Source organism: Oryctolagus cuniculus, chromosome 2 (assembly GCF_051225735.1).
Source record: "Oryctolagus cuniculus isolate XC-2025 breed Fujian yellow rabbit chromosome 2, ASM5122573v1, whole genome shotgun sequence".
NCBI classification, from domain to species: domain Eukaryota; kingdom Metazoa; phylum Chordata; class Mammalia; order Lagomorpha; family Leporidae; genus Oryctolagus; species Oryctolagus cuniculus.
Window position 1 is genome coordinate 48856775 of NC_142868.1, and position 22776 is coordinate 48879550.

Consider the following 22776-nt stretch of genomic DNA (forward strand, 5'->3'; position numbering starts at 1 on the left):
AATTGGTATTTATGTATTTTTCATAAAATTCAACATACTAGAGAAAGAATATATGGGAGAAGGGGGAGAGGGAGAAAGAAAAAAACATTGTTTATAGATAAAGCTACTTCAGGTATTTTTGGAAAGAAATTATCTTATAGGATACAAGATGGAAAAATTATATGAGCAGTCATTAAAGATCTTTTGAAAAACTCCAGGAACTAAGACCTAGGAGTATAATGGAAACAGGTCTTAGTTTCCACCGTCAAGGAAGCTACAGCATGGGTGGGGAGGGGGATAGACAGAAAATAGATGATTGCAAAACCAAGTGATAAAGGTGTAATGCAAACAAAGAGAAGCAGCATTAGGCCAGACTAAAAATAGGTGGGGTGGCAGACCTCCTGTCCCAAGATACCCCACATGAAAAGTCAGGCAGGAGAAGAGTGTGAGCGTGTGTGAGTGTGTGTGTGTGTGTGTGTGTGACCATGGGAGGTGGTCGTTTATTTAAATCCTTGTTCTATACTGAATTTAAGAAGTATGCAGAAACACAGTCTATAGTGGCATATATTTATTCATCCACAAAAGCCTACAGATAATAAATCATGCACAGTATACTGCGAACAGAAGGCAGGCTATGACTGACAAAGGTAGCTATTTTTAAAGTAACTTTACATAGAATCAGCATACCAAATGGACATATTAATCCTCATTATTTTCAGCATGATGTACTTCATTCCATTTAAAACTTGGACATTACAAACCAAGAGTAACTCTAATCCATTTTTTATCCCATTATGATATCAACTGACTTGATTTTTGCTTATAAACAAAACTTTCAAGGTAATCAAGCTCAATTTATGAATATTATTTCTAGAAGATTCTTCATAGCGCCAACTTTAATTAACATCATGGGACAAGTTTTTGTTTGCTTTAAGAATCTTTGTTTTTTGTCCTTAACTCATCCTGTAAATCTATTACCAAGACATCACCTTGTTCAGTTTTAATGGTGGACTATACCACCAAATGGGATTCATTTTTAATAAAACTTTTTAAAAAAGGAACAGAATAACATAAATTGTTTCCCCTGAAGTTACACATAAAATCTTATGTTTCAGTTTTTCTAGAGAGGAGATGCGGAGATTCCATAAGAAAAGTCTAAACTGCTGACAAGTTACAAACTACTGCTTCCTTTCCTTAAAATTCTCATGGTAACAGTCCTTGGGTGTCCCATATCTCAAATGCTTGGAACCAGAAATACTTCATGTTTCAGATATTTCAAACATGGGGATATTTGCATAAACACAGTAGATATCTTGGGGATGAGACCCAGTCTAAACATTAAATTCATCCGTTTTATATGTAGCTTATAACTGTATACAATATTTTACATAATTTTGTGCATGAAACAAAGTTTCATGGTGTGAAATTTTCTACTTGTGGCTCAATGCTTCAGGGGCAGGTGTTTGGATTGGTGGTTAAGATATCTGTGTCTTCTATTGAAGTACTTGGGTTTGATACCTGGCTCCAGTTTTCTGCTAATGCAAACCCTGAGGGGCAGCTGATCCCAAGAGGCAACAGTGACAGCTTAAGTGATGGGGTTCCTGCCACCCATATGGGAGACCTGGACTGAATTCCCGATTCCCAGCTTTGGCCCTAGCCAAGGGTCCCTGTAGGCATTTGGGAATAAAGCACCAGATGGGGAGGATGGGAGAGTGTGCTTATGCTCTTTCTCTTTCTGTGGGTGTGTCTGTCTCTCTGCCTCTCAAATAAATAAAACAAACAAGAAAACGTTGTTTAGATTCGAGCTCAATCTGTATTACGAAATGTTGCTATTTTTTGTATGTATTCTTCACAGTGAATAGGAAAAAGAGAAAAAAGGAGTGATACAGCAGCAGTCATGTGAAGACGACTTAAAAATCTAAGAGGAAAGGATAGGATACCTGAACACATGCGCCAAGTGCTTGGAACTGAGGGTGTCATCTCAGAGACTTCGGGCAGCTCAGGAATCGGACTTAGGAGGGGCTTCTTAGAAGCAATGTCTCTTTCTCCATATAAAGATTTCTGAACTCCTTTCTTTCCCCTTCCTTTCTTCTTTCTGCAACTTTTTAAAACCTGAGAAAATGCATTAAAGCATCATGAGAAAGATAAAGTACCTTTGCAACTATGGTCTTTAATTTTTATAATATCTTTATTACTTTTCATACAATAATCTCTTTTTCCAAATATAATTTTTATAGAAAAACTTAAGCTCAGGTATTCCATTTAAAAATCTGGGCATTTAAACAAGGGTGAGAGAGAATAGGTAATTTAGACAAAATTGAATAAAATATGAAGGAAAGTTGATTAGAAATTTTATGGTGGCTTCCCACAAAGCATTTACCAAAATAACTGCTGGGTAAGTAAAAAAAAAAAAAAAAACAACAACAAAAAAAACCAACCAAAAACAGAAGCCGGTGTTGTGGCATAGCCGGTAAAACCACTGCCTGCAGTGACAGTATCCCATATCCCATATGGGCACCGGTTTGAGACCCGGCTGCTCCACTTCTGATACAGCTCTCTGCTATGGCCTGAGAAAGCAGTAGATGATGGCCCAAGTGCTTGGGACCATGCACCCGCGTGGGAGACCCGAAGAAATTCTCGGCTCCTGACTTCAGATCCGCATAGCTCCAGCTGTTCTGGCCAATTGGGGAGTGAATCAGTGGATGGAGGACCTCTCTCTCTCTCTCTCTGCCTCTCCTTCTCTCTGTGTGTAACTCTTTCAAATAAATAAATCTTTAAAAAAAAAAAAAACCTACAGATTAGATGCTGGAGAGCTGGCCAGACTTAAGACATGAAATATTTGTAATCAGGATGTCGACACAGTGATTCAAGATTAATCTAACCTCATACTAGAACGCTATTGGTGGACTATTTTCTGCTCATACATCTGGTGAAAAAAAAATAGGTGTATACATAAAAGACAAAGACAACACAAGACTCACTGAATGGATTCAAACAACATGAATCAATCAAGATTAAAAGGAATAAATCAAAATAAGATTTTATCAAGTACAAGTAGAAATGGAGAACAATGATTTGGCCTTAATCAATGGATAGTAGTACAATCAGCCTATTATATCCAAGGGTTCTGTACCCATGGATCACCCAACCACAGATCACGTACTCTGTAGCTAGGGCCACATTGTTATTTCTGTACTGAACACACACAGCCTTTTTTCTAACCATTATTCCCTAACAACACAGTATAACACTACTTACACAGCATTTACATTGTATTAAGTATTATAAGTCATCATGAGATAATTTAATGTATATGAAAGGATGTGCACAAGTTATCTGAGAGGTCTTCTGAAAGTAATAAATAAAACTGCATAGATTTCAAAAATTTTATATATCAAAACAAGCTTATCTTTCAATTCAATGTACCCATAAATTTTCTGAAGTACTCTCATATGTAAATACTATGCCAATTTATAACAGGGACTTGAACATCTGTGGATTTTTTAATCTCTGTTGGGGGGTGGGCCTTGGGACCAATCCTCTGTGGATAAAAATGGACGACAGCATTACATTCAATTATGAGTGCTATGGCAGCAACTGAGACATAATGTTCTATTTTTTTTTTTTTTTAATTTCAGAAGGAAAAGACTTCAGGGAAACTCAAACACAATGTTGAAACACTAGAAGGAAAGGCTATAATGATCAAAAGGAATCAAAAATAATAACACCTCAAAGAAATGGAATTAATAGATACATTAATTTCGGTTCAAAAAAAATCTGAAGTCCACATATAAGAGAGGTCTTTAAAATGTTGATGAATAATGAGTATTATATCCTTTTCATTTCACTTTTCACAAACATTCTGAAGTACCCTGGAGTTGAGCAGTAGTAGTTCAGTAATCTAGGTGTAGAATCTGACACCAAGATGAGATCTTTAAGGAGCTCCTGGTCTGATGGCAAACACAGACATACCATGATGGTAGTAACACATACACACCATGATAATCTGTGCAGACTGAGAAGATGGGTACCTGGTTTAAGGAAGGTTCTCAAGATAGGTTTCACTGAAATCTTAATGTCCAACTCAAACCTCAAACCAGAGAGAACTGTTCTAGCTGATTACTGAGCTGGGGCAGAAGGGCTTTTCAAAGGGTAAGAAATGCCACATGCATGAGCTCAAAGTGGGGGCAGCACAGTGCAACCAGGTGCTATAACGCAGCAGTTAAAGCTGCATATAGGAATGGCAGAAGCTAAGACAGTTGAAGGACCCTTGTATGTGATTAATCAAATGAGTACAATAAGGGTTCACTACAATGTGAGTTTTGAAATAACCACATTGGAGCCTACATTGAAGAAAGAACATTTGGGTGTCAGCATACAAAATGTTGGTGAAACTAATGGTGTGAAAGAGTAAATGAGATTCAATAATACAGAAATGGCAGGGAACTGGGTGTTCTTTGAGATATCTATAGAAATTCTCTAAAAACAAGACATTCCATGGAAAAACAATTTTAGAACTGTACAAGAATAATGTTCTGTTGATTTATAATATACATTTAACATTAAATCCTCTGAGAAGTTCTCAGAATAAATAATCTCTATATACATTAGGAACATACTGGGTTAAATAGGTTTCCATTAAATATATTTTTTCATGGAACATCTGTTGAATTCCATGGAACAGTTGGGGAAACACTGCCTCAGGGAATTGATGTGGAAGCCAAGAGAAAGAAAAATCTTAACTTGGGGTTCACAGATGAGCAGCAAAAGAGAAACATTTGACCTCTGGTGCTACACCCCTGGGATCCAAATCTAGACTATTCCACTTAACTGCTTTATAATCTTATGCCAAGTCACCTCAATTCTTTGAACCTTAATCGCCTGCTTGCAAAATCACAACAGCACATTTCGCATAAAGCTGTGATGAGTATAAAATGAATTAACCAACTGACCCACAGTACGAACAGTATGTTATTCCTATTACTTTGAGAACTGGTAGGGAGAAAAAAAGAAACGTTGTTAGTAGAAAAAAAACGTGTATTTTTATGGAATACAAAATGGTGTTGTGATAAATATATATTATGAAATAGTTAAGTCCAGCTAATTAATATCTAGCTTTTAATACAATGTAGTGCTAATATTATTGTAGATGCTATAGTTTAAATGAGGTTTTTTCCTCCAACATTCATGTGTACTTATAGAGTAACAAAGCCACACAGCCCAGAAATGGTTACACTGCTTTATGACTTGGAGCAGACAAAGGACAATTTAAGGTACTGCCCTCAAAGTGATCCCATTTACTCCAGAATCACTGCTATTTCTCATAAAGTCATGACAAAATGGTCATCTTTTATTCAAATAATTCAGACTTACTTAAATTCCTTTGAGAGATAACAGCTTTAAAGTTACTTTAAAAATACTTCATGTGTATGCCAACAAATTCCATTTTTCAGGGAAGGTTATGACACTTTCCTACTTCCCTCCTTATATACTACCTAGTATATATTTACTGGTTAGCTCCATCTCAGTTAACAAGGGGCACACATAGCTCTATTTTTTTTTACTTTCTTGAAGGGAAGATTTTACACACTCAAAAAGTAGACAGAATACTATACTGAATTCCATGTACTCATCAACCAATTCAAACGATTATTAACATGTATAAATCACGAATCATCTATTTACCCCAAATTATTTTAAGGCAAATCCTAGACATTCCGTACGAAAATCCTACTCTCTAAAAGATAAGGCTTTTATTTTTCTGATTAAAACTGTACAATTATGAGTTAACAATAAAGAGAAACTAGTACACTTAACAAACTGGATAGATCTCGAAAGAATTACGCTGAGTGAAAACAGTCCCAAAAGTTATAGTATATGCCTCCACTTTTACAACATTCTCTAAATGACAAACTTAAGGAAATGGAAGAGATGTATGGTTGCCAGGAGGTGAGGAAGCATTAGGGGTGGGAAGTGTATGTAGCCTAAGAAAGGTAACAGGAGAGCTTTGTGGCAATGGAAATATTTTTTAAGTTGACTACAGTTTTGCAAGTCACCACTCGGGGAAACTGGGTGAAGGGCACATGGGATTCTCTATACTATTTCTTATAAGAACATATGATCTCAAAATACAAAAACATCATAATGACACCAATTTTCCCTCATATATCCAAATTTCTCCAACTGGCTGGCCACTAAATGCCTCTACAACACTTCAGCTTAGAATCCCAGTAAGATCTCCACATATTCCATTTGGTTGTTGTATCTTGTCTCTTATTCTATGGATCCTCCTCTTCTCCTCTTGAAATCCACTCGATGAATAAACTGAGGTATCTGTCTTGACTATCATCATTATCTCTGCGCTCCTCTATCTCCTGTACATCCTAAAAACTAAACTACAACTAGCAGTTTGATTAGATTCCACTTTGACAAATCAAAATAACTTGCAAAATTTGTATAAATGACAAAATTACATGTTTTATGGTATACAGTGTGATACTACAATAGATGTATAAATTGCAATGTTTCAATCGAGCTAATCAACACGTCTATCACTTCATATACTTAGCATTTTTTGTGGTGAGAATACATCCTTTTAGTCACATTTTGCTCCATAGAGTTCCAGAATTTACTCATACTAACTTAAACCTTGTTCTCTTAACCAACACCTCCCCAACAACCTGCCAGCCCCTGGCGCCACAAAATTCTACTCTCTGCATCTCTGACATTGACTTTTTTAGATTCCACATTGAGATCATGCAGTATTTATCTTTCTGTGCCAGGCCGATTTCAATTAGTAGAATATCTAGGTTCATCCACGCTGTCACAAAAAATAGTACTTCCTCCTTCTTTATGGCTGAATAGTATTTCACATTGTATATACACATTTTCTTTAACCATTCATCCATCAGTGGAAACCTAGGTAATCTAAGTACTGTGAATAGAGCTACAAAAAGCATCAAAATGTAGATGTCTCTTTGGCATATTGATTTCATTTTGTTTGGAGATTATATCTATCTATCTATATCTATATATATAATCTATATGGAAGCAGGATCACATGGTAGTTGTATTTTTAATTTTTTGAAGAAACTTCAACCCTTCCCATAATGGCTGCATTAATTTATATTCCCCCTTTTTGGTACAAGAGCTCTTTTTTCACTATATCCTTCCCAGTACTAGTTTTTGTCTGTTTATATGAACCATTCTAACAGTTGTGAGGTGATAGCTCATGGTGGTTTCTTGGGATATTTTTACATACATTCAATATCCATTTGTATGTCTTTTGAGAAATGTCTATTGAGGTCCTTTTTCTTTTTAAAACTGGGTTACCTGTTTCCTTGCTACTGATTTGTCTGAGTCCTTTACCTATTTTGAATATTAACCCTTTGTCAGATGTATGGTTTGCTGTCTCTTCACTCTGTTCTCTGTTGTGTTTGCTGTCCCATTAATCTTTTATCAAATGTTTTAGAAGCTTTGAAGGATATTTCTTTTTATTAGCTGATACTTCTCTAAAAAACTTTTCTCTTAGCAACTGTTTACCTTAAACAGAGCTCAAACTTTATTTTCCAGTTTTCAGAAAAATGAACCAATCCCAGCAAGCTTCTAATGTGGCCATTATTCTTAAAACCTTTGAGAGGTAGGGATAAAGAGACAAAGGCAGAGAGAGCTACCTCCCACTGATTCACTCCCCAGATGCCTGTAACAGTTGGGGCTGGGTTGGGGTGAAACTGAGAACTTAATCCAGGTCTCCTGTGTGAGTGGCAGGCACTCAATCACTGCAACTTAACAGCATCTGCAGGATGCTGGAGTCTGGAGCCAGAGTTAGGACCTGTATTCAGATGTGGGACACAGGCATCTTAACAATTAGGCTAAACACATGCTACAGTCTTTTTTACTTTTAAAAATTATTATGAACTTAGGTGTTACTTTCTATTTCATGTCTGTGTTTCAATGCATTGCAAACATTATTTCCCATAGTAAAACTGTCTCATCTTTGGTCAGTGGAAGCTCCATCAAAATGGCTTTGGGTCCTTAACCATGACCCCAGTAATTTAGCTTCCTTCCTAGTCCTGTGATACAGAACCAGGCTTCCTTTATACATCTGCTGTTCCAAATCTCAAAGCAGCCATTTCACCAAGGGGCCTTGATCCCTTTTAATGCAAAAACAGCAATGCCGATCTTATGCCCAAACATACTCATTAATTCTAGGTCTTATCAATAAACAGAGCAGAAAAATTCTCTTAAATATCAAATAACATGGGTTCATACAGCTATTTCCAATTTAAATTCAGTCTTACAAATTTTTTTAAATGTAGATTTAAAATTTAATATTTTGCCTGGCAGTGAAAAGTCTTAATTATTAATGGTAGTAAAAAACTGCTTTTGCTTTATTCTAAATGAAATTCTAATTTGAATGTTTCATACTGTTTATGATGTCTTTGCAGTTCTTTTTTGTCAAGATTCATCCCACTACAACATATTGATTTCTAGGTTTGAAACAACCCTAGTGATGTTAAGCTATCAAATACAGTAAGATTTGCTTCATTTTATTTTCAGTTTTTAGGTAATGTTTCCTTTTTCCTACTTTTGATTTAATTTTGTTTCAGTCATTCAAAACACTTACTTGATTCCAAAATGAAAACCAAAAAGCTGAGGCTGGCGCTGTGGCGTAGCAGGCTAAGCCTCCACCTAAAGTGCTGGAATCCCATATGGGCTCCCATTTAAATCCTGGCTGCTCCTCTTCAGATCCAGCTCTCTGCTATAGGAAAACAGTAGAAGATGGCCCAAGTGCTTGGGCCCCTGCACCGGCATGGAAGACCCAGAAGAAGCACCTGGCTCCTGGCTTTGGATGGGCTCAGCTCCGACCACTGTGGCCACTTGGGGGGTGAACCAGTGGATGGAAGACCTTTCTGTCTGTCTCTCCCTCTCTGTCTGTAATGCTACATCTCAAATAAATAAATAAAATCTTTTAAAAAAAAAAAAACCTAAAGAGCTGTACATATGTAAGAAAGTCTAGCTTTCATGGCTTCCTCTGCCTCTTCTTTCTACATATAACCAAGTTTTATTTGTCCTTGGCTTATTCCTTCACTTTAAAAACATTAAAATGCTTTAATATGTGTGTAATATACATTATTTTTTTTATGTTCCCTATTTTCTCAAGACAAATGATACTACATTTAATTTCTTAGCTTACCTTAATAAAACATCAGACTACATAGTTTAAATATTTATTTTTTAATTATTGGAAAGGTAGGGCAACAGAGACAGACCTTCTATCCACTGCTTCATTCCACCAATGCCTACAATGGCCAGGACAGGGACAAGTTAAAGATAGGAGCCTGACTCAATCTGGGCTTCCCAAATGGAAGGCAAGGACCCAGGCATTAGGCATCATTTGCAAGGTATGCCTTAGTCAGATGCCAGAATTGCAGTGGAGGCAGGACCTATATCCAGGCATTCAGATATGGATCCAAGTGTCCCAAATGCCCACCCCAACATCAATTAAATTAATATGTCAATTAAAAATACACTGGAAAGCCTTAACAACAGACTTGATGAGGCAGAAGAAAGAATAACTGAGCTAGAAGATGAATCTTTGGAAATTTCTCAAACCAAAAAAATGAAAAAATTAGAAAAATTAAAAACAGTGTTGGAGATTTATAGGATACTATCAAACGACTCAAAATACAGGTCTCAGGAGTTCCTGAACACATGGAAAGAGAATGGATTAGTAGGCCTATTCAGTGAAATAATTACTGAAAACTTCCCTCATTTGGAGAAAGTAAAGGAAGCACATACAACTCCTAATAGACTTGACCAGAAAGGACCTTTACCACAACACACTGTGGTCAAACTCTCCACAGTAAACATAAAGAAAAGATTCCAAAGTATGCATGAGAGAAATGCCAGAATACTTTCAGAGGATCTCCAATTAGACTCACAGCTGACTTCTCATCAAAAATCCTACAGGCTAGAAGAGAATGAAGAAGGATATTCCAAGTCTTAACAGAAAACAACTGTCATCCTAGAATACTGTACCCTGCAAGGCTCTCACTTATGAATGAAGCTGAAATAAAAACCCTCCATAACAGAAATTGAATTTTCCACCACTTGTATAACCTTGCAAATGTGCTAAACACAGAAACAAAGATAGTCATCATTATGAAAGGATGTGAATGGAGAAAATCTCCCAGTAAAAGTACAATGGAACCCAAAAGCAAACAACAAGAATATTTACAGGAAAATGGAAGGGCCAAGTTGTCACTTATCAATAGTAACCTTGAAAGTAAATGGCCTAGGGGCTGGCGCTGTGGCACAGAGGGTAAAGCTGCAGCTTCCAGCACCAGCATCCCATATGCTGGTTTGAGTCTGGCTGTTCCACCTCCCATCCAGCTTTCTGCTGTGGGCTGGGAAAGCAATAGAAGATGGCCCAAGTCCTTGGGCCCCTGTACCTGCGTGGGAGACCTGGAAGAAGCTCCTGGTTCCTGGCTTTGGATTGGCACAGCTCTGGCTGTTGCAGCCAATTGGGAGTGAACTACTGGATGGAAGACCTCTCTCAGGACCAGCGCTGTGGCGTAGCAGGTAAAGCTGCCACTTGCAGTGCCATCATCCCACATGGGCACCGGTTTGAGTCCCGGCTGCTCCAGCTCTCCGATCCAGCTCTCTGCTATGGCCTGGGAAAGCAGTGGAAGATGGTCCAAGTCCTCGGGCCCCTGCACACATGTGGGAGACCAAGGAGAAGTTCCTGGCTTTGGATTGGCGCAGCTCCAGCCACTGTGGCCAACTAGGGATGGAACACCTCTCTCTCTGCCTCTCCTTCTAGCTCTGTATAACTCTTGACTTCAAATAAATGAATAAATCTTAAAAAAAAAATGACCTCTCTCTCTGCCTCTCCTTCTCTGTGTAACTCTCTCAAATAAATAAATAAATCTTAAAAAAAAGTAAATGGCCCTAAATTCTTCAAATAAAAGATACAATCTGGTTGAATGGATTAAAAACAAGACCCATTTATTTGCTGCCTACAAAAAACGCACCTCACCAAAGATACCTGCAGATGGGAAGTCAAAAGATGGAGAAAGATATTCCATGCTAATGGAAAGCAAAAAAGAGCTAGTGTAGCCATCTTAATATCAGACAAAATAGGCTTTAACATAAAAACTGTTAAAAGAGACAAAGAAGACCACTACATAATAATTAAGGGACCAATTCAACAGGAAAATGTGACTACAATAAATGTATATGCACCCAATTAGAGGCTGCCTGCCTATTCCAAATAAATGTTAATGGATCTAAAGGGAGACATAGACTCCAATACAATAGTAATAGGGGACTTCAACACCCCACTTTCATAAGTGGACGGATAAACTAGAGAGGAAGTGCACAAAGAAACAACAGAGCTAATCTACACTATGAACCAAATGGACCTGACATCTACAGAACTTTTCGCCCCGCATTTCCAGAATACACATTCTTTTCACCATTATGTGGAACTTTCTCTATGATAGACTATGTGCTAGGCCAGAAAGCAAGTCTCAGCAAATTCAAAAATATCAAAATCATACCATGTATCTTCTCTGACCACAACGGAATGAAGCTGTAAATCAAACACTCAAGAACACATGCAAACACATGGAGACCAAACAACATGCTCCTGAATGAATAGTGGATCATAGAAGAAACATTAGAAATCAAAAGGAAAAATAAAAAGATTTCTGGAAACAAATGAAGATGACAATACGGCATGTCAAAACATATGGGATACAGCTAAAGCAGCATTCAGAGGGAAGTTTATAACAACTGGTGCCTACATTAAGAAATTTAGAAAGACATCAAATAAGTGAGCAATCAATGCATCTCAAGGACTAGTACAGCCATTGTGGAAGACAGTATGGATACCTCAGAAAGCTGAAAACAGATATCCATATGACCCAGAAGTCTCACTCCTGGGATTTACCCAAAGGAAATGAAATCAGCATATGAAACAGTATCTATACACCCGTGTTTATTGTAGCTCAAATCACAACAGCTAAGATATGGAATCAGCCCAGATGTCTATAGCTAAGATATAGAATCAGTCCAGATGTCTATCAACATGATTTGCTTCTTTCACGTAGAGATAAGTATATCCTGGCATCTCTCTACAGCAGAATGCAGAAGCTTCTTTGCTACATTCTACAGTTGCATCATACGCTGTAGACACATCATAGTTGAATCAACAAGCCTCACATTGATGGGCAGTTTTTAATATTTTGCATTATAATGAGTGCTGTAGTAAATAATTTTGTACATATTCATTTTCATATTTTTTGTAAGTTTTTGGTATCCCAAAGAGTAAGTCTGAATATTCTTTTCATGTATTCAAGGGTCATTTTCATTTATTTGTGAACTTGTTGGTCTCTCATAAAGACTGCTCTATAGTTCTTTATTGTTTCTCAGTAATTTAGAAGCTCTTTAAGTACTGAAGATATTAATCCCCTAGGTTTGACATGAGTTGTAAGTACTTTTTCCAACAAAATTTCCAAATTTTGTTAAGATTTTTTTTCCCTCAAGCATGATATATGTGATTTGGTAAATTAATTTATCAATCTTTATCCTCTCTGTTTAAGTCATATTTTGGAAATACTCTCTATATCTAAGTTACAAGGAATTCTCTCAAGGAATCTAATAATTTAGTAATTCTAGATATCCTTGCTACCAAAGATATTGCTCATTTAAACTAAACCTTCTTATTTCATATTCATGTTAGTTCTGATTATTCTACTAGTTAACTTTGAACTTATATTTTTATTTTTCAACAAATGTTAAAATATTTATTGAATACTTAATTTGTAAGATGATAATTATGATAAAAGTCAGAATGTGTATGATGGTCAAACTCTGTTAGAAGAGTTGTTCATACATGCTTTAATTCATATTCACAACAAGCTTCTAACCAAAGCCCTATTACCATTGTCATTTTACAAAGAAATGGAGAAGTCAAGAATCTTGCTCAACTTTCATTCCATTGCAAAAAGTGAAGTCAGGAGTTAGAACCCAGGTAGCCTGGCTTGAGCTTATACGCTACCCACCATATTGTTTGCAATAATAACCTTGCCTGCAACTTTTGTAGTCTAATTCTGCTATTAGCTAGTCTCCTTTATTAGATTACCGTTTACACTGTTATACAAAACCCAGGTTGTTAAAGCTTTGTCTTTAGTGGAAAACAAATCACATTTCACATTACAACTGTAAGCACTTTTCATAATTTCTTTCCTTTTCCTATAGGAGATGATTCCTAGTACTGTATAATATGCCTGTCTCATATTCTATTACTGCTGGGAATCATACTAACTAAAGTTTGCTTAGTATTCAAAAACTTCTAGAGACATTTACTTGACAGGATTCCTTTTTTCTCCATAGGTGACATACCTACCATCTTTCCTCTAGCACATTTTTTCCTCCTGCCCAAATGTGGACTGGTTGCTCTACTGGGCAGGCTGAACAATGATAACCAGTAAGTTTTCTTGACTTGTTCTCCTGTATTGTTAGATACAAACTTGAATTCTCAAGTTTGCTTCTTAATTTTGATAATCTCTGTATTACCCAGAGAGGGGAAAATAACTGAGTTCTTTCCTATTTTTTCTTTCATATTTACTTGAATGTTGGTAGGGTATAGACTATTGAGCCGGGACTAGAATCGGCACCCATATGGGATGCCTTTTAAGCTTTTATATCCTATTGAATGTCAGGTTACTGCTGAACTTGGTGCCTCTGCGATTCTTGTTTCATTAAAGGAAATCTCCACTTTTCTCATTATCCTTTCATTCAATGCTGACATATTTAATGGCCTTTTTTCATTGTACCAAGCCATTCAGAGGGCTCTTTTAACTTGATGATTCCTTTCTTCAGTTCTGGGAAAACTCTTTTATTTTGAATAATTTGTTGCACTCTGTTTTCTCTTTTCTGGACTCATATGAAGTCTGTTATTGTCAGTCAATCTTTTTCTCTACCTTCTTGAAGGTTTTTCTAAACTTTATTTTCTACTCCAACTACTGAATGCTCCATTTTTCAATTATTTCTTTCCTGTATCTTTTTTTGTAATATCCTCTTCTTAGTTGTTTTTTAAAGATTTGTTTACTTATTTGAAAGTCGAATTACACAGAGATAGACGGAGAGGCAGAGAGAGAGAAAGGGAGGGAGAGAGGGAAATGGAGGGAGAGAGTCTCTCATCCACTGGTTCATTCCCCAATTGGATGCACAGCCAGAGCTGCGCCGATCCAAAATCAGGAGCTTCTTCTGGGTCTCCCACGCAAGTGCAGGGGCCCAAGGACTTGGGCCATCTTCTACTGCTTTCCCAGGCCGTAGCAGAGAGCTGGATCACAAGAGTAGCAGCCGGGACTAGAACCGGCACCCATAAGGGATGTCGGCACTGCAGGCAGCGGCTCTACCCTCTATGCCACAGCACCAGCCCCTCTTAGTTTTTAAGTCATTAATACTTGAGTTTTTTATTTTTTAACTCAATATTGGTCTTTTCAGATTATTATGTAAGAAAAGACTGGATAAAGACCATGCTGCTTTCTATCTCAGTCTCTTTCCTGCATGGAAAGTCTGCCTAGAAACACTGTATGAGACAGGACAGGGCATGCTGTCAAGTTTGGGACTTTGTAAATACCAGAATTAAAGAATCTTAGATGACAACATCTATTCTGAATACCAGGGACAAGAAGAGGGCAGTATGCCAACTGTTGTAAACCGTTTCATACACAGGACTTCAACGATCTGCTTCTCAGTACCACTTCTCACTCTCACCACTCGTGGTAACTGTCAGTTCTGGGCCCAAAGCCTCCTGGTATTCCCACTGACCGGCTGGATGCAGGCTACCCTCTAGCTACCTCCTAGCACATTCTGAGTTGTAAACCTTTTCATCACTTTTATCTGTCAACATGCTACCACCTGCTTTGCCCTCTAGAAATTCCCTGAAGGCTGTCATCTGTTGCATAATACCCTTCCTCATCCCCTTCCTCTTCTCACTGCTATTCTGAGTCTATTGCTTAGAATAGATTGCATTATTTCATAATACATAAATTGTATTATTTCTACAAGATTCAGGGTGGGGTTGGAGCAACTTAATGTTCAATCCTTACTGACTTTCTGGCAACTGATTTTGTATAAATAGGTGTGCATTATTTACGACAGTGACTTTTCTATTAGATTTATTTCATTAGAAGGCAGAGCTATAGAGAACACACACACCCCTATAGAGACTGATTTTCCATCCACTTATTCACTCTCCAAACAGCCACAAGGGCAAAGGCTGGGACAAGATGAAGCCAAAGTCCTTGGGCCCCTGCACCCACATGGGAGACCCAGAAGAAGCTCCTGGCTCCTGATCAGCGCAGCTCCAGCCATTATGGCCAATCTGGGGAGTGAACCAGAGGTTGAAGACCTCTTTGTCTCTCTGCCTCTCTGTAACTCTGCCTATCAAATAAATAAATAAACCTTTAAAAAAAAAAAAAAAAGAAAAGTGGAGTCAAGATGATGGCAGGACAGAAGGCAAATAAATGGAGTGAAGGTGCTAGACTGGATAACCACATGGCTGCCAGAGGCTGCAGTGGTTATGAGTGTTGAGACTGAGAGCTAGTTCCTAGCTTTTCTTAAATATGGTGAATGATCCTGTGACTGGAAGAGAAGTCCAACGAGTAACAGATGAATGGATGGTACACTCATCTCTAACAAGCCAGTGCCCATGCAGGCAATGTGTAGCCCTCATGGGTGGTAGAAAAGGAGAGTTCAAGGAGATGGTAGGTTCAGGGTTTCCACTATAATGCAGGAGATAACGAAGCTGCACACTCTGGAGGAACTAAAAGTACAAGGGACAGAATAAGGCCTCACTCAATGTATAGTGCCTTTAACAGAATATATATTACTCTAACCTGCAGTTACTTGTATTCTGTCATTGTTGCTAAGAGCAGGCAAAATTTGACCAACATGTGTAGGACAAATTGCACTGGATTCAGCCTGACCTAGGAGAACTGTCAAATGCCACCAAACTGAGTAATAGATCAATCTTTACCAGAGTATCTCTTTTACTCAAGAACAAGACTGAAGCCTGCCAAACATGGACTATGTAAAAATGGGTTGATGTACCATACTCAGTCACATGCCCAAGGACTAATGAAAACATCTGGGCAAAAATTTGCATCAACCCATAGTGTGTTGTTTCCAGGATCACAAACTTTAACCAAAAGTTAACTTATGTGATTTGGTAATTATTCTACTTCATTTACTGCCCATTAAAAAAATTTTAAGGGCAAAAATAATCAGGATTCTCAATAGAGTGAGATGTTAAAATAAAAAATAAGGGCTGGCACCGCAGCTCAATAGGCTAATCCTCTGCCTGTGGCGCTGGCACACCGGGTTCTAGTTCTGGTCGGGGCGCCGGATTCTGTCCCGGTTGCCCCTCTTGCAGTCCAGCTCGCTGCTGTGGCCCGGGAGTGCAGTGGAGGATGGCCCAAGTCCTTGGGCCCTGAACCCGCATGGGAGACCAGGAGAAGCACCTGGCTCCTGGCTTCGGTCAGCGCGGTGCGCTGGCCGTAGCAGCCATTGGAGGATGAACCAACTGGTAAAGGAAGACCTTTCTCTCTCTCTCTCTCTCTCACTGTCCACTCTGCCTGCCAAAAAAAATAAACAAAAAATAAAAGATAAAAAAAAGTGAATGAATTTTATATTAGTGCCTAGTATCTATTTGTACAACAAAAAGATGAAGTAGAGGCAAAAATGTCCCTCAGCTATAGAGAGTATGCATACAAACTTTTATGGCCCATTGCATTTTAGGAAAAGATGATTTTAACAATCTTGGTCCAGTGTTCACCAGAAAAAGTTTTGGTCCTGTATTTTCCTAATCATATGACCAAGAAATGCAGCACTTCTACCCTTTATATATCTTTATATACACTTACCCGGCTCTTTTTAGGAAGGGCTCTGCTTGTACATTTGGTTTCCTGAGACTTCCTCCTATTAATTTTCTTTTCTTTACAAGGTTGAGCTTCTGTATTAAGTAAGTTGCAAACATTCTCTTCTGCAAAACTGATCAACTGCTATAAAAAAAGTTAATGTAAGGATACTATAGGGCACAAATAGCAATATTTGAATGTGTAACTCTCACTTTTGTTTTTCTTTCCACAATGCTTCCCCTGTTTTACATCCAATTGCTTTGTAATTCATGACTTCCATTAAAAGCATCTTAATCAAAATTCAAGTGGCAAAAATGGTAATTTATCAATTTTTGATGTATCAAACATAGATCCAGAAGCATGCATATATATACACACACACATACACACACACATATATATATATATATATCTCAATTCTACTGGGATTATTGGGGGGAAAACTGTAATGTTAGATGGTCTAAGTTTGAATTCTGAATTTTTCATCCAATTGTATCAGCTAAACACTACCTGTAATTACATCCTGATCTAATCTACTTTCACTTCAATGAACTTTATAAAATTATACATTTTCCAAACAAATTTTTCTGATTACCTTCCACATTAACATATCTTGTTTTACTAAATTTTTCTTCTAACAGAATTAAGATCAAGTCAAAAACTAAACAAATTAGTTTTTAATGACACTGATCAAACAAATTTTACCCATTATCATTTGGGCATAAAACTGGAAAAATGTTTTAAAAGATTTAAAATCAAATGTGTGTGTTAAATACAAACACTCACCTTTCTTCTATTAGAAGTCCGTGTTGGTCTAACTTTACAGGAGGATATTTTCTCATGGTTATTTGAAGAACTAAAGGTATCAGTGCCTGATAAGCAACACACAAGTAAATTCAGGGTGGCTAACACAAAATTACAACATGCATCACCTTTGGGAACCATTAGACAGTCTTTTGGATATTGAATTTTCTTTTAATAACATATCTAAACATAAATAATTACCAAGAGGACTAAGTTTTACATCCAGTTTTTTTTTGGAAACTTTTACCATTACTGAACTCCCAGAAACTTTCACCAATCTCCATTGTGATTGCTTAATGTAATATCATGCTAAGATAATAGACTAAATCATATTACAATAAATGCACATATTTTCACTGACATTTATTCCAAAATACATCACGTACAATGAAATTGCAGCAAGGGCATAAATATAAGCATGAAAACACTTTATATAATTTCACAGAGTTTAGGAAAAATTTTAACGTATTGCTTTTAACAGTATAAATGAAAGGCAGCATAACATGTTTAAGGGCACAGACTTTGGGATGTGACAGAATCTGGTTCAAACTTTGGTTCTATTTTAACACATGGCTTGGATTTTATGCTAGTATAATCTTGGTTAGTATCAACAAAAAGTCATTAAAAAATTTGACCACAGCCAGCGTTGTGGCCCAGTGGCCTGGGCCACCTGCAATGCTGGATCCCATTATCAGAGCCTGGTTCGAGTCCTGGCTGCTCCATTTCTGATCCAGCTCCCTGCTGGTGTGTCTAGAAAGGCAGCAGAGCATGGCCCAGGTGCCTGGATCCCTGCCACCCATGTGGGAGACCTGGATTGGGTCCCTGGTTCCTGGATTTGGCCTGGCCCAGCCCCAACCGTCACAGCCATTTGGGGAGTGAACCAACGGATGCAAGATCTCTTTCTCTCTGTCTCTCCCTCTCTGTCACTCTGCCTTTTAAATAAATAAAATAAATCTTTAAACAAATGAAACAAAAAATTTTTACCAGGGAAGACACACAAATAAAGATCCCCATCCTAAATGCTCTTCCCATGGTATTCTGGGAAATCTGTTATTTTTTTATGATCATAAAAAAATTCAGAAACTTTGGGAAGTATGCATAGATGTGTCAAAAATGCCATATTAATGCTGTTAAGAAATCTGGATATTTAAGAATGACCCTTTCAATCCAGATCATTTCCATTGTGCAAACCATGAATAGGAGTTTACTGTTGACACTGAAAGCATTGAAGAGGCCAGCTCTTACAGCTTACAGCAGATTGAAAAATGGGGGTACCTAAGGAAGTTAAATATGGGTGATTATAAAGTACTGCACTGAGGCCGGCGCTGTGGCGCAGTGGATTAAAGCCCTGGCCTGAATTGCCAGCATACCATATGGGCGCTGGTTCTAGTCCTGGCTATTCCACTTCCGATCCAGCTCTCTGTTATGGCCTGGAAAAGCAGAAGATGGCCCAAGTCCTTGAGCCCCTGCACCCCACATGGGAGACCTGGAAGAAGCTCCTGGCTCCTGGCTTCAGATCGGCACAGCTCCGACCGTTAAGGCCATCTGGGGAGTGAACCAGAGGATGAAAGACCCCTCTCTCTGTCTCTACCTCTCTCTCTAACTCTACGTTCAAATAAATAAAATAAATCTTAAAAAAAATAAATAAAGTACAGCATTTGGAATGGGAAAGAAGGGATAAGTGACTCCTTATAAATTTTCTATACCATTGGGTTTGCAAAACTGAGTAAATTGCTCTAACAAATATAAAATTGCAAAACACAAAATAAAGTGATTTTCATGTACTCAAATATTAAAAATGACATTTATTTATAATTAAACAAAAGTTATTACCTGGAAGAGTCTCAGTGATTGAAGACTTAATAGGACTCCCAACCGCAAATGTTAAGTGTAATGGTTCTATGTTTTCCTAAACAAAGGAAAGAAAGAGGAGAAATCAGATATCCTTAAATATAATATGCCCCAAAGAAATATGATTAGGGCTCATTTTGACAGAAAGAGCTGTAATAGTTATAAAGACACGTAAATAAAGGCTTTTTTAAAAAGTCAAAGCAAAAAAAAGCTATCAAATATGGAAACACATAATAATATTTACCAATCTTTATAATGAAAATGTGTTTACTAAAACCATAATCCACCAAAATAAAAGTAAATATGAAGTGAAATCAGCCATAATGGTAAAAAATTTATTAATAAACAATTTAACATTGTAATAGTATTAAGGGAACTTCAGGGTAAAATGGCACTATAAACACAAATATCAAATCTTTCTAATATCATCACCATTAAGATATTAACTGCTAGGTTGACTTTTAATAGGTGAAACTTTTGAAAGAAATTCCTTTTGGGATCAGCGCTGTGGAGTGGTGGGTAAAGCTGCCGCCTGCAGTGCCAGCATCCCATATGGCCGCTGGTTCGAGTCCTAGCTGCTCCACTTTTGATCCAGCTCACTGCTATGGCCTGGGAAGAAACAGTAGAAGATGGCCCAAGTCCTTGGGCCCCTGCACCTGCATGGGAGACCCAGAAGAAGCTCCTGGCTCCTGGCTTTGGATCTGCCCAGCTCCAGCCATTGCGGCCTACTGGGGAGTAAACCAGCAGATGGAAGGCCTCTCTCTCTCTCTCTCTACCTTTCCTTCTTTCTCTGTATAGCTCTGACTTTCAAATAAATAAATAAATATTAAAAAACAAGAAATTTCTTTTATCACCAATTTGCTCAAAGAAATTTTTTTAAAACCAGAAATGGAAGCTACATTTTGTCTAATGTTTTTCAGATGATTGCATGGCTTTTTCTCTTAGACTAATGGTGAATTACACAGATTATTTTTCCCACATGTAACCAACTTTGTATTCCTCAGTTAAATCTCAAGTACTTATGATGTATTATCTTTTCATTTATGGTTGTCCTCTGGAGTTCTCTCTGTACAGCTCTCTCTTCTCCAGTACTTGGTCCTGGGAACTCTAGCATTCCGTCTTTCCAACTCTCAGAGATTACCAGGCTCTGCTGAGTTGCCCCTCCCTGTTTTTTGGTCTGGAAACTCAATCGGATTCACGGTCAGTCAGTAGACACTATCATAAGGCTCATGCCACTTGCTACCCTTCTCTCACAAATTCTATGTTGTGCTTCCCAATGGTCAATGTCTGGACACTGAACTTTCTCTGTTTCCTTTTGTTATTTCACTTAGAAGGAGAAATTAAGTCCCTAGTATGTACCTTGGCCAGAAGCAGAATATTCTTATTTCATAGTGCAAAACCAAGAGAGAGAATGAATAATTGTCCTGATATAAAATCAGGTAAGAATGATTAATCATCAAGTTCAAAGGGAAGAAATTAAAGTGCCCGATGAACTTGTAAAAAGAGTGTTTAAACCACTCCAAGAAACTAAATTGGTTCAAGTCAACTTTTTCTATTAGACTACTAAATGTTTTTCATCTAGGGGCCAGTGCTGTGGCGCAGTGGGTTAAAGCGCTGGCCTGAAGTGCTGGCATCCCATTTGGGTGCCAGTTCTAGTCCTGGCTGCTTCTCTTCCGATCCAGCTCTCTGCTATGGCCTGGGAAAGCAGCAGAAGATGGCCTAAGTCCTTGGGCCCCTGCACCCACATCGGAGACCCAGAAGAATCTCTTGGCTCCTGGTTTCGGATTGGTGCAGCTCTGGCAGTTGTAGCCATCTGGGGAGTAAACCAGCATATGAAAGACCTTTCTCTCTGTCTCTACCTCTCTCTGTAACTCTTGTCTTTCAAATAAATAAAATAAATCTTTGAAAAAAATAAATAAAAAATAAATGTTTTTCATCCAATACTCAGAGTTCCTAAAGTGTGGTAAAGTAAAAACATATGGCTTTGAGTCCATAATTGTCACATACCTTCTGGATGGTAATTTAGCAATTATACGTCAAAAAGTTCAAAAGCATTCATATGCTTTAATCTAATAATTCTAGTTTTAGAAATGTATTTTAGAAGAAAATGCAGTTTATATCTTGCTATTTCAATTCTAAAATAGTTCTTCTTTCACAACTTAAAGCCTCAAAAACCTAAGTACATCACACAGTTCACTCTGTTTCAGAGTTTAATTTTTAGCATTTTTTTCTTAGTGATACATAAAACAATGGCCTTATAGTCAACAGCATTTAGGCTCAATGAAATATGCTAACTGCAAGGACTCATGGAAGTAATTATTGTTCATCATAACAAAAAATTGGCAAACAGCTACAAGGAAAATAGATTAAACCATGGTTTGGGGCCATCGCCATTGTGTACTAGGTTAATCCTCTGCCTGCGGCGCCGGAATCCCATATGGGCACCGGATTCTGTCCCAGTTGCCCCTCTTCCAGTCCAGCTTTCTGCTGTGGCCTGGGAGGGCAGTGGAGGATGGCCCAAGTCCTTGGGCCCTGCACCCGCATGGGAGACCAGGAAGAAGCACCTGGCTCCTGGTTTTGGATCGGTGCAGTGCCAGCCGTGGTGGCCATTTGGGGAGTGAACCAACGGAAGGAAGACCTTTCTCTCTGTCTCTTTCTTTCACTGTCTGTAACTCTACCTGTCAAAATCATCAAAAAACAAACAAACAAACAAACAAAAAAAAACAAAAAAAACAACACCATGGTTTATCATTTAGTCTGTCAAATGACTTCAAAACATAATTACTGCTCATGGCAAAACAAGTGAGGTCTGTTGAAAATATAAATGTTTGTTGCATACTTTTCACTTACAAGATTCTCCCCCTTATCATCAAAGTTTGGTTGAGGTAACTGCTCCAGAACTGGTGACTGCTCAAGTATCAAGGGACTGATACTGCTTATATCCTTTTTGCGGACAGGTGTTCCTCCTTTACGCAATGGAGTATTTGCTGGCAAAGATTCATCAAACACTTCAGGGCTCAGATCCTCTCCAAAAGTAACTCTCTTCCTCTTCCTCATATTCAGAAAGGCTGGTGGTGCTTTATAATTTTGATCTTCTACAGATAATAAACAGAAATATATTTTTAAAAATTAAGCTCTACCACTTGTCTAAAAGGCAGATACCAGAATCATTTAAAACAACTGTATTCAGCTATAATCTGTATAACAA

The 22776-nt window shown here is 37.8% G+C and overlaps 1 protein-coding gene across 11 annotated transcripts in view; it reads right to left on the reverse strand.

The window, feature by feature from the left end:
- The window catches only part of CDCA2 (cell division cycle associated 2), a 60111-nt gene that overhangs the window by 11608 nt on the left and 25727 nt on the right, over window positions 1–22776 (reverse strand). For 10 of the 11 annotated variants that reach the window (XM_089327228.1, XM_008249409.5, XM_089327224.1 and 7 more), the window contains 5 exons: window positions 22419–22663; window positions 19551–19626; window positions 17700–17785; window positions 16920–17057; window positions 1920–2091 (listed from right to left, as the gene is read on the reverse strand). In XM_089327228.1, coding sequence (XP_089183354.1) covers window positions 1920–2091; window positions 16920–17057; window positions 17700–17785; window positions 19551–19626; window positions 22419–22663 — 717 coding nt within the window. The remainder of the gene's footprint in view (window positions 1–1919; window positions 2092–16919; window positions 17058–17699; window positions 17786–19550; window positions 19627–22418; window positions 22664–22776) is intronic. The other variant, XM_017338004.4, reaches the window with a different exon arrangement.